Source organism: Passer montanus, unplaced genomic scaffold (genome assembly GCF_014805655.1).
Source record: "Passer montanus isolate IOZ18808 unplaced genomic scaffold, ASM1480565v1 scaffold98, whole genome shotgun sequence".
Classification (NCBI taxonomy): Eukaryota; Metazoa; Chordata; class Aves; order Passeriformes; family Passeridae; genus Passer; species Passer montanus.
In genome coordinates this window covers 133,879-146,105 of record NW_024375256.1, presented here as the reverse complement: position 1 = coordinate 146,105, position 12,227 = coordinate 133,879, and the positions used below count along the sequence as shown (strand labels likewise).

The following is a 12,227-nucleotide window of genomic DNA, read 5'->3' as shown; positions in this document are numbered from 1 at the left end:
AATAATTGCCTTTTCTTGTCTGCTAGATAAACCATTCATAAGGTTGTGTTAATTTCTGCACTCTGTCCTCTTGCAGTTTCAGGGTATCTGTAGTGTGGATTTCTCTGAGTATAGTTTTATTTGTTGATAAATGTGCTGTCCTGTACTTCTGCTGCCCTGAGGTTGCTCAAAGTCAACCATAAAGTGCACATGGATGAAAGGGTTGGTTTTTATTTCCAGATGCATCAGGTAGTTTTGTGAAGGGTATCACAGCTGCTGAGTGTCACTTAAGAAGGTCTATAGTAAAACCTAACAATTGTTCTTGCAGGCAGGAAGTTATGTTCGTGATGATGCTGTTCCCAATCTGATCCAGTTAATAACTAATAGTGTGGAGATGCATGCCTACACTGTGCAGAGACTCTACAAAGCCATCCTTGGAGATTACTCCCAGGTAAAACCAAATGCGGCTGGCTTCAGTTTCTTTGTTTTACTGCAATAATTATGCATGTTTACTGAGCATCTCAGGGAAAGCCAACATCACATTGTCTGGCTCCAAGGGAGAGACTGCTGAGCAGACATGTCTTCTATAAGTTCATGTTCTTTTTAGTTTCTCCAATTCTCTTGTGGAATTCTTGATCAAATCAAATATTCCTCTTTCTTCTGCTGTGGAAGGCTAAGCTTGCTCCTGGAAATGTGGATAATTTAATTTATTATGCAAGCAGCCATTTATCTCTTAGACTTCTCTGGTTTTTTTCCTACAGCAACCCCTGGTACAAGTTGCCTCCTGGTGCATAGGAGAGTATGGAGATCTTCTGGTGTCTGGTCAGTGTGAAGAGGAGGAACCAATACAGGTATATCTCAGGAAACAACTGTAACTGGACACCTGGCTGAGGCTGGACCCACTTGATGCTGGTTAGGTGTAGGGAGTGCTTTCAGCAGTTCCCTAGCACTGATGTCCATGATGATAGTGGACCCTGGACAGGAATCTCCTTCACCTGCTGCAGGCATGGACTGTGTAAATACTGGATATGTGGAGTGTTGCTACAACTGGCAGAATGGTGGGGTTTCAGTGCCAACTGATTCGGAAGCAATCTGCTAGGGTCTTAATGTATTTCAGTGATAAACCCACTCTTTAATGTGTGAAACAGGAACTATATTTTAAAACTCATACCATAAGATCTCCACCTGCATGCATGTCTCTCACACTGAACATAATGTTACAGGCTCAGAGTTGCGGAGGAGTGTGACGTGGCCATTAGGCAAGAGACAGGTTTTTACATTGTGGTCTGGAAGGCTTGCTGTAAGCTCCTCTCTGTCTTACTCTAACCTCACTGTATCTTTTCAGGTAACAGAGGATGAAGTTCTTGATATTTTAGAAAGTGTCCTGATATCTAATATGTCTGCATCTGTGACACGAGGCTATGCTCTCACTGCCATCATGAAGCTTTCCACAAGGTTCACCTGCACTGTCAAGTGAGTTCCCGTTGGTGGTATACTGCACAAGACTTTGTTGCAAATATACTGACGTCAGTTGTCTTCAGTAGGAGTATTCCTTGAACATGTTCTGCTTCTGTGATTTACAGGAGTCATCATGTTAGTTGTTGGCTTTTACAGTCCTCCTTTGCTCACTGGGTGAAAGATATCTGCTGTGGGTACTGTTTTCTCTAGGGATGCCCTCTGCTGCGTGGGGACTTAATCCATGTTGCTGTTTCTTGAAAACTCCTTAGTTTCAGTGGACTGTTCTTTCTGGTTCTTTATTTGGATGATGGAGAGAAAAAATAGCCTTGTTTCCTGTTGGATACTTCTCAGTGTTGGTAGTTGAGCTTTTTTATGCTGTACCCTAAGGTGGTGTATTAATCACCTGCTGATGCTTTTGTGAAGGGACAGTTCATATATGGATATTACATGGATACTGCTGTTTTACATGAGTTATGTGGACTCCCGTTGAACAGGAACTCAGTAGCATCTTCAGGATGACACATGCTAATTCCTTGCTTATTGCTGCTAATTTCACGGTGTGTTTGTTTTCCCTTGCCCCCAACAGTCGCATTAAGAAGGTGGTTTCCATCTATGGCAGCAGCATTGATGTGGAGCTACAGCAGAGAGCTGTGGAATATAATGCACTTTTCAAGAAATATGATCACATGAGGTAAGTACTGATAGAGATTTGGTGTTTGAAAAGGATCATTATCTGCTCTGATCTCCTGTGGATGACAGTATGCTGTGAGAACTTTGGTGATTTTTGTTAAGGTTACAGAGGAACTAGAATCTCTCCCCTTCTACAGGGTTAGCGAGTGTTTTAAGGACTTAATGTATCCTGTGTTATTGTTCTATGATCAGAGATTGTCTCTGCCAAAGCATTTGTCCTGCTTCGAGCCTGAGCTTGTCAGGTGCTGGGGGAAAGCAGGAGACAGGAGGACTTGTTTGTCTTTTAGCTATCAACTAGTGTATTTGCACTGGCACAGAATGCCAGGGATTGCTTCTGACTACCTCAAACTGTCATGCAGTCTTGCAGTTCCCCTGTGTTGGAGCTCAAGGGAAAAGGCAGGTTCTCCCGTATATATCGACTCTTGAATGTCTTAAGTATTTGGATTGGGATCCAGGAAGATGGCACAGTGTAACTATGTCAGCTTCTTTCAGGCCAGCACTGCTTGAGAGAATGCCAGTAATGGAGAAAGTCACCACAAATGGCCCTGCTGAGATTGTACAGACCAATGGAGAGACAGAGACAGCAGTACTGGAAACCAAACCTCCACCTTCTGGATTGCAGCCTGCTAACCAGGTAACAGAAACTGACCCAGGATAAATTTCCACTGCCTGTCAGACCACGTTCCAGTCTGTGCCAACAGCAAGCTGACACCATCTCCCTCGCCCTCTCTGCTTCTTTGCTGTTTCTGACTGGTGATGATTGTATCACTGCTCTGCTCTGATGGCTCTAATGTCCAGAACAGGTGTGTGGGACAGGTCAGGTGCAGGGTGGGATTGTCTCGGTTGTGGTGCTAATAATGCCAGGGTTGTGTATTTCATCCCCTTATGGGCCATTCACTTTAGAGTTCGACTCAGTGATTCTTGTGGGTTGCTTCCGACTGAGAATATTTTGTGATTCCCCAAACATAGTGCGCATGAACCCAGTCCTTCCCTATCTCTTCAGTCCCTCAAGCATGGAAACTAGATTTCTTGTGGGGCATGGGATCACAGTGAAGCTAAGAACCCCTCTAACTGGCCATCAGCTCTGGTGGTCTTCAGTTTGAGAACAAATAGAACACGCTGCATTTGCAAGGAAAAGTAGCAGAACGTTGAATATATGTAAGTATTACATCCACTCTCTCATTAGGCAAATGATTTATTGGACTTGTTGGGGGGAAGTGATATAACACCTGTAATTCCCACTGCACCTACAAGCAAGCCAGCCACTGCTGGTGGGGAGCTGCTTGACCTCCTGGGAGACCTCAACCTAACAGGTGAGCAGGCTGCATTTCTTAGAAGTCTACATTCTCATCCCTGGGCTGGGATGAGGGTGGGCTACTTCTCATTGTCTTTTAAGTCCTAGTTTTTACACTTACTCTTACCAAGATCCATACTAGCATACAGGTGGGAGTCAGGGAATGAAGTCGCAGGTTGATTCTGCATGATTAGCTGGTGAGACTTGAGCATTTTCACACCTGAGTCTGGGAATGCTGTGAGACTTTCCAGAGAGGACTGTGGGATGTGAGGAATTAATTCCATTTGAATACTTGCTAGTTCTTGAAAGCAAAGAAGGGGAGGATAACAACACAGGTGATTTATAGAGTTTCATGTAAAGAAATACAAAATGCAGCAGTCAGTCTTTGGCAAAGGAGTAATTACTCTTCATTTCCTGACAGCAAAGTATTAATCCTTCAACATTTCTTGTAGGTTCTCCAGTATCTGCCCCTGCACCCCAGATAGCACAGCCTCCGTTCCTGCTCGATGGACTTACATGTCAGCCTCTCTTCAATGATATTGCTGCAGGTTAGGGACATTGTAAATCCTTTGCCTGAAGTGCCCCAACACCTACCTAGAAGAGGAAACAAGGAATAGTAGAAAAAAAATAAAAGGGAGGCAATTTGAAAGCGTGCCTTAGATACTGGAGCACAAGGGGATGTGTTTAATTTTCAGAGGAGTCTGGGATAAAGTAAGTGCATACTGTGATGTTGAGAATGATCTCCAGATTCTGTAGGTCTGCTGCTTTTTTGTTTCCTACAGGAATACCCTCCATTACTGCATACAACAAGAATGGGCTGAAGATTGACTTCACCTTTGAGAGGTCGAACACCAACCCTAGTGTCACTGTAATCACGATACAGGCCTCCAACAGCACAGAGCTGGATATGACAGATTTTGTTTTCCAAGCTGCAGTACCAAAGGTAGAGCCACTTAGAGCTACAGTGAGAAGTTGAAGGGCCAGTTGCAAACATTTCCTAATTGTTGCTTTCACACAGATAGAAACTTGTAAGGTAAACAAGGCTGAGAACTATTCCAAGTTTCTCTTAGTGCACATTTAGGTCACTTCTTTCCAGTCTGAAAGTACATGTTGTAAATGCAATAAAACACAGATTCCAGTCAAATTGGACCACTTCTGCTTAGACAAAATTTTGTTTTAAAATCACCACTTTCTAGAAAAATGGCTAAACCTCAGTCAAAAAAAACAAAACATATAGGTGAAAATCAGTATTTTGGAGACACTAATCATACCCTTTATTCTTAATTTCTAAGAAATATACTGTGTTTTTTGGAGCTATGAATACATGAAAGGAAAAATATTTTGAAGCTATTAGTTGCTTATAAAAATTTAAATTAGTCACAATATGGTGATTAATGGCATTCCTCATTTAAGGAAGTGAATGGTTTCCCCTTGCACTCAGCTGCAGGACAAAATGCGAGTGACAGATACTGCCTAGTTTGTAGAAGAGCAAACTATTGAAGCAGCATGTGACTGGAATGCTCTCCAAATTTGGAAAAGTATGTTCACTTCTAGGAACTAGTATTGCTCTAACTTGGATTCAGGTAGGTTTTACACCTACTATGGGAAGGAATCAGAGAAAGCACAGTCCTCCTTAAGTTAGAGGTGTGCTGACTGTTTCTCTGAGTGCAACACATGGAAGCAAGTGTTGCTGCTGATCTTGGCACATTGCAGTAAGCCCTCATCTTCTATTATTTGTGTTACCTGAATCCTACTTGCATAGAAAGCTGGTGGGCCAGTGAATGTCTTGTTTGTAGAGAACAGCAAGATAGGGAATGCAAGAACTGATTATTCAGAGCCAGAAACTGAACTTTTAATTTTCCTTGCTTTCTTTCAGTGCAAACAAGTCACTTCTTACTTGATTACACTTTTTTTTTCTTTTTGCCCTGTTTTCAGACATTCCAGCTGCAGCTTCTGTCTCCCAGCAGCAGTGTCATCCCTGCATTTAATTCTGGGACCATCACACAGGTCATTAAAGTCCTGAATCCACAGAAGGTGAGTGATTTCAAGAAAAATTGTTGAAGATACTGTCTTGTAATCATTAATTTGATGCGAGTCAGGGGTACATATCTGATGAGAGGTAGGGAGTGGTGGTAGTGAATGATATGTTTTCATGGCAGTCACTTTGGTTAGCGCTAGGAAAAAGTCATGAATAGCACAGGAGGTTCTGGACACAGGTTTGGTCTTCAATTTGATTATACTGCTGAAATAGTTTAATAGCTTTGCTACCTTGAAGTCATTCACAGCTTGCATTGCAGTGGTTGTTAAGTTTTCAGATGGCCAGAAGAGCTTAACCTAGTGTTTCTGTGGGTTGTAAAAGTGATGTTTGGAAGGCAAGCATCTTGACACATAAAGATATTCAGCATTTGTTCACAAAAAAGCAGCTTGATCCATATTCTTAAAATTGTCTGTTAAGTGGTCTCATTTTTTTTTAATGTGATGAGTGTAGTTTTAAATAGTTGATGGAAAGAATCTTTAGGTGTGATGTAATTGTAATTCCATTTGTTTTACAGCCTTCAGAGACAGGCTTCAAGACTGGGACACAACAGACTTGTGGCCCACATCCCTCCCTCCCCCTCAATTCCTCCTTAAGAGGGTTTGCAAGTGCTCAGATAGCATTAGAAAGAAAAAAAAAAGAGAGATCATACTTCTTCCTTTGAAACAGCCTTATGATCCTAAATGACTCTAGGAACTTAAAACATCGGGAGCTTTTGATAGGTTAAAACTGATGTACTGCTCTAGATGTAAAGTATTTCTGCTAGATTGATGTAAAAATTAGAAAAAAAATCACAAATTTCAGCCCAAGTTTTACTGAATGTCAGTCTTCTAGTGCATAGTTTTTGTGGTTTCCATGCATCTCCCTTTATTTCCATGTAATCTTCTCACCTCTGCCTATATTAAGCCACAAGACTAATTATACATCTGATATCAGTTTCTCTGTGATGCTGTAGAGCACCTTTCAAAGATCACCTTGAAAGTTATTTTCTGAACTTTGGAGGATTTAGGTGTTTTCCTGTAATGTGCCAGAATGGGACCTGCAAGGTGTAACACACCTAGGGTAGTGGCATGCTTTCTTGTAGGAATGCCACAACTCCTAGGAACACTTCAGAGTACAGGGGTGCAAAATAAAGCCATCATGCTGGATTGAAACTAATGGCTAGTTTTCCGAAACTACAAATAAACCAAGAAGTGACAGTGATGATGTTGATCTATTAGTCATACAGCATAATTTCTTTATCCTGAGCCTCGTTGAAGCAGTCATTGTCTTCCTTTTTTACCCTCTGCTATCCCTTTTCTTATATGGAGAAAAGAGACAGAAATGGTCAACTTTTGGCTTTTTATTTTTGGATTTTTTGAAAGAGAGAAAATAGGGAACCTGACTGGAGCATGCTGTACTCTAGCTGTTTTTAAGGGCCATCTAGTATCTAGGTGACGGCCAAATGACAGTGTAAAGCGATCTCTGAGCTATTACATTGTTTAGTTCCATCAGAAGGGAATGTTCTTGGAGATTCTGTTTCGAGTCTTTCGTAGGCTATTTCCTTCACGGTGCTGTTGAGCTGTGCAGTACTTGAAGTTGCCAGACTGCTGCATTGAATGGATGGCCCATCTCTCCCTGCAGGGCCAAGTGCAGTGCAGCAGAGTATAGATCTGCCACCTGCTTTCTTCTGTTGTTAACTGGAATTTGAAGGGGGTTAATTTTGTATTTAAGGACTTCAGTGCTTGCAAGAGCAGGACCAGTGCAGACACAAACATGGGTAGAAGCTGTGCTGTATCTTTTCTAAGAGCTCATACCTGATCTGAGAACTACAGTGACCAATGAATGTCCCACTAGATGGAGCATTTATCTGCAGTGTCATAGCTCACCCCGCACATACTCCCAGCAAGGTCTTGTGGTCAGGAAAAATCTGTGTTGAGTATTCGTGGGGTAGGGGAGGGGAACTGGATGAGGTAGGAGTCTCTGACCTTTAATGAAGACCTGAATTTGTTTTGTATTTATTTGTTTCCCCCTTTTCTCTTGCAGCAACAACTACGTATGCGGATCAAGTTGACATATAATCACAAGGGCTCAGCAATGCAGGATCTAGCAGAAGTCAACAACTTCCCCCCTCAGTCTTGGCAATGAGGCTCTGGCACTATTCTTATTCTCATCCCACCCAATCAAAAGAACTCTGGGAAGAAGGTTGTGATCCTTGGCAATCCCCCAAACTGCACCATGGGCATGGGGAACGAAAGAGACCTGCTGATGAGGAGGAATTTTCCTGAAGTGATTGCTGACTCTGAAGCATATCTGTTAAGATTAATCTCCTCTCCTCTGCTGATGAGGCTGGTGGCTTGTGGAGGCTACTGTGCACTCCCTCACACATGCATTCACAGCCAGAAACAACATTCCCTTCTCCCCTTCCCCACCCTCCTTCCCCCTCAAAAAGGAACATAGCCTGGTTGGAAGAGAAGTCTGGAATTTCTAGCAGGGAAACTTTCTTCTCTCTGCAGCAAGTGAGCAGTTGCTCCTTCTTTCTGCTGTCTTTTTTTCCCTGGGGTGGGTAAGGTGTGTTGTCATTCATTTCTAGCCGGATTCCTTCAGGCATTTTCATCTGGGACTCAGATGGGGTCTTGGGGAATGCCAGGCTGCCCTTCGTCTTTCTTCTTGTATCCCCTAGGTCTTAAGGGGCTGGAGGCTTCTTATGACCTACTCAGTGCATTATTGTATACACGCACTTCTTAGTTATGTGCTGCATACCAAGAGCAAGTGAGGCCTTTGGAGTTCATCTGCAAACCTGGAACACAGTGCAGGAGAAGAGGTGCTGGTAAGAGTTGGTAAAATTGCTTCAGTGCTGTACTTGGAAATGAAGCCCTTACACCTGAATTTTCTTTCCTTCCATCAGTAGGCACAGCCATGCAGATTCAGAGTCTTCTGTAGCTTCCCCAGACAGCGAAGTGAGTTATGAGAGATGTAGAGATAAAAGGAGCAGCTGTTTTTCTAACACATATGGTTTCAAAGTCTTTCAACCTGTTAGTTGTGGTTTATGGGTAGAAAAGACACATTCAGTTTTGTAAATCGGTTTTTGGGCAAGGGCTTTGCTCCTGCTGGGAGACTCATGAGAGACTATGCTGCAAAGTTGCTCTTCCTGGTTATTCCAGAACTTCTCCCCAATTTTATTTCCAGAGCCTGTTGTAGACCCCCTGGGTTCCATTTGAGTTACTTCTGACTGGGATATTTGTGTTGTATCTGTAATATTGGCACTGAAATAAAGACCATGCAGTTTAAAGAGATCTTTTCCCATTTTTTTACTCAGTTGATCCTTGCTCCCCTTTCAGAATTAATGTGCCAGTTCACATGCAGACTGAAAGTAACTAAACTGTGTTTTGAACACAAGCCTTTGTTTGAGTATTTGGATTCAAAGATGCAAGGTCTGGTTGGTACCCCTCTGAGCTCACAGAAAGCTCTGTTCAGGGATGTCCCTGCAGGAACTCCTGGGAGGTGGTGCAGTTCTGGGCAGTCTCTAGGAGGTGATACGTAAGAGACAAGTGACAAACTCCAGTTGTTCAGTGCTCTTTAGAATGTGTCTTACGATATCTCTTAGGTCTTCATTTTTGAGTGTGCTGGTAAGCTGAAGGTTGGGCACTTCTGCTTCGGTTCTGTTCTAGGGCTTTCCAAATCCTTGAATGCTCTGAGCACAAGTTTAGACATAGCTTCTTGTGTCCACAGAAGTGCTAACACTGGGCTCCAGAACTTGCCAAAAATATTGCAACAGTGATCCACAGTTTACTTAGGGAAAACTGAAGACTTGTTCTGCCCTTGAATTAGGAGCAGGAGGCCACTGAGGGTTGTTCAGTCTGGTCTGGTCCTGACTTCATTAAGCAATATAACGTAGGACTGACACTAATTTAGGTGGTGGTCCATGTGTAGTGGAGTAAATTTATCTTCTCTTGAAGGGTACTTTTACTACCTTACTTATTGAACTGGTTTGGGCCTTTGGATTAGCAAAGAACTTTTTTTTTTTGGTACTGGCATCAGTTTAGGGTTATAAAATCTAGAAGAACAATGTATGATTTCCTTAAAATTAATTTTGGGTTGTGGTAGGGTCATCCCTTGGCTATCAGTGGAGAGATATATCCTATGCTTAGCTGAAAGCATTATGAAACAGGCAGTTTTGCAGGAAAGGGCTGAATCAGGGTCCCTTTCTGGTGCTGAGCATTTAGCTTAATCGTTTTCACTGTAGTTGTGGTTATTCATTGCCCCACTATCTCAAACTGAATGTTGAAAACTGAGCATGTTAAATCCATACCCCAGTGAGCTCTGAGAGCATCCCAGATAAAAAGCTAATGGGAAGTCTTGTCTTGATTCTTGAACTCCTCATAAGCTCTACCATTCTCTTCACAGAGTTGTACATGATCACTCGTACTGAAAGCCAGCATGCCTCGCTCTCCCTTTGGTTTTGCTGGGAAAGAGCACTGGTACAGGAAATTAGATGGGAAGGAAGAAGAAAATGGTCTCTCGCCTGGCCAGTTTGTTGCAGCAGAGTTGGGAACAGTGTATTTTGTCCCTCTTGTCATGCTTGTTTTCTGTCCCCTAGAGCAGCTGTCTGTCTCTGGTAAGCTTGTGGGGTGAATTCTTTCTGTGTTCTTGGCTGCTTCAGCCACGCTTGCACTGTGTCTGTGGGGAAATGGGCATTTCGTCCTGTATTTGAGTCGAGCTGGAGGAGGCAATGTGTGTACCCAAAATACATTTTGCAGGAAGCCATCCCTTGGCTATGAAGTACTCCTTTGTAGCAGCCAAACATTCCAGTTGTCCTTGGAGCTCTCCCCTCCTCACTAAGGGATGGATGCTGACATTACACAAGAAGGAAGGCCAGGCTTCACATCTTCCCCTATCTGCAACACCAGATAATGCTGCTTGCTCCTTGACCCCCCTGTGCATTTTGAGCTCTGTGCTGCTGCTGTGGTTTTCCTCTGGAGAGCACTTGCCCGTCTGAGGCACTCCAAGCATACGCTGAGTCCTCTTCCCGCCGGTTGAATGCAACAGGTCTGGTCAACGTTTTCCTTGCTTCAGTGTAAGGGGGATGTAAAGGCAGCAAGATATGGACTTCATGGCTAATCTTACTAGTATCTGTATGGGAGGCTTTGGAACTGGGAGACACTGGATGTCTGTTTTTCCAAGTGAATGTATTTTGAGTCAAAAAATGACAGAAACAATAGTGGCCATAATGAGCCTGAAGGGGGAGGAGGCATGGAAAGGTCCTAAAAGTTGACTTTGTCCAGGTCTTGATGGCACAAAATAAGGCCTTGAACAACTTACTGAAGCAATAGCAGTGAGGGGACTGTCTTTACAGTACCTTGGATCTATAATTCAGAAGATAGTGAAGCAGCTGGGAAAGGTACCAGTGCCTTGCTAAGGCTGGTACTAGCTGTGAGCTGCAGCAGCACTGACGCTGGTGCACTTTTATGTGTTCATTTTGTACTTGGAGGCTGCGAGGGAAGGAGCCGCTGGACTGCTTCCCTTTTAACTTTCACTCTACTCCTGTATATTCCTTTTTCTTTCGTGATGTTGTAATTTAAATTTTACATAGAGCCCCATCCCACCTCTTAGACAGCATAGAGAAAAAACAGCAAACAAAAAGCTACTAAAATGCCAATCCCCAACAAACCCACAAACCCACCAAATTTAAAGTGAAAAACATGCCATTTGAGGCAGGGCACCTGTTGGCACTCAAAATTCTGGAGACCTATTTTTCAGATGTGAAAAATGTAGGTAAATGCTGAGTAATAGGTGAGTGAGGAGCTTAACAGATGTAAACATTTACATGGGATGCATTAGACTTCTGCTGTGTGTATTGTCTTTTGGTTGAAACAAATTATGAAGTGACTAATAAAATGAGTCAATATTCAATGATTTAAAATTGCCTTGTTTCTTTCTACCAATGCAGTGGGATAGAATGTTTTGATTCTTAATGTTTGGTCATTGCAACTTCAGATGATGCAAAATAGTAAGGCCATGTTTTGAAAAAACTTTACAGGAAATTTTGGAGAGCAAGATGAGTGGACAGTTTGGAAAACACTTGAGCACTTCCTGTGGAATACCATCCTGAGAGAGAGCATGTTAGTTACCAGCAGCAGTGCTTGTCCAGATGCTAGAAAGGTGTGCTGGGATCTGAACACAAGGAATGTGTTTGGAGCCTGCTCCAGGAGCTCAGTGAAAGACCCCTTTCATACTCCATGTCATACTGGGACAAGGATTGTCACCATATCTCTGTTCCCACGTGTGCCTGCTTTGTGTTTTCTCGTCACAGTCACATTTCCCTAGAGGACCTTTCGTGTCTTTTCAAATGCGTAATTTCACTGTGGGAAAGGTAGCTTTTTTAAAATGTTCTTGATCCTGTTCAGGCAGAAGCAGTGGCTGCCCTAAAACATACTCAAATTCCTGCAAACTGTGTCATGATGATGATTACGTCACTAGTAGTTACTGACATTATTAGTAGCAGCCACTAGTTAAGACTGGCAGAGCTTAGGTGCTGGGCCTGCAAGGCAGCAGGAGCCCGGTGCTGTTCGGCTGCTGAGCAGCGTGCCTCCAGCTGCGGGGCGCTGCTGTGACAGACGCTGGGGCTGTGCGGAGGGCGGGCGGTGGCAGGTGCGTTTGCAGCCTTCACGTCAGGTTTGCCCTTTCCCCGCCCGGCTGGCGAGCGGCTCGCACTCGGCAGCTCTCGCTGGTGGAAGGCACGGACACAGGCAGGCCCGGGGCCCGGGGCTCGGGGCCCGCAGCGGCCCGGGG

At 43.6% G+C, this 12,227-nt stretch overlaps 1 protein-coding gene across 5 annotated transcripts in view; it reads left to right on the top strand.

Moving 5' to 3' along the window:
* The window catches only part of AP1G1 (adaptor related protein complex 1 subunit gamma 1), a 39,420-nt gene extending 28,062 nt beyond the window's left edge, over positions 1-11,358 (top strand). For 2 of the 5 annotated variants that reach the window (XM_039696477.1, XM_039696476.1), the window contains 10 exons: positions 308-430; positions 741-830; positions 1,325-1,452; positions 2,024-2,128; positions 2,620-2,761; positions 3,314-3,440; positions 3,874-3,969; positions 4,204-4,364; positions 5,357-5,455; positions 7,482-11,358. In XM_039696477.1, coding sequence (XP_039552411.1) covers positions 308-430; positions 741-830; positions 1,325-1,452; positions 2,024-2,128; positions 2,620-2,761; positions 3,314-3,440; positions 3,874-3,969; positions 4,204-4,364; positions 5,357-5,455; positions 7,482-7,583 — 1,173 coding nt within the window. In that variant the 3' untranslated portion in view covers positions 7,584-11,358. The remainder of the gene's footprint in view (positions 1-307; positions 431-740; positions 831-1,324; positions 1,453-2,023; positions 2,129-2,619; positions 2,762-3,313; positions 3,441-3,873; positions 3,970-4,203; positions 4,365-5,356; positions 5,456-7,481) is intronic. The other 3 variants (XR_005626250.1, XR_005626249.1, XM_039696478.1) reach the window with 3 other exon arrangements.
* Positions 11,359-12,227: the final 869 nt, after the last annotated feature.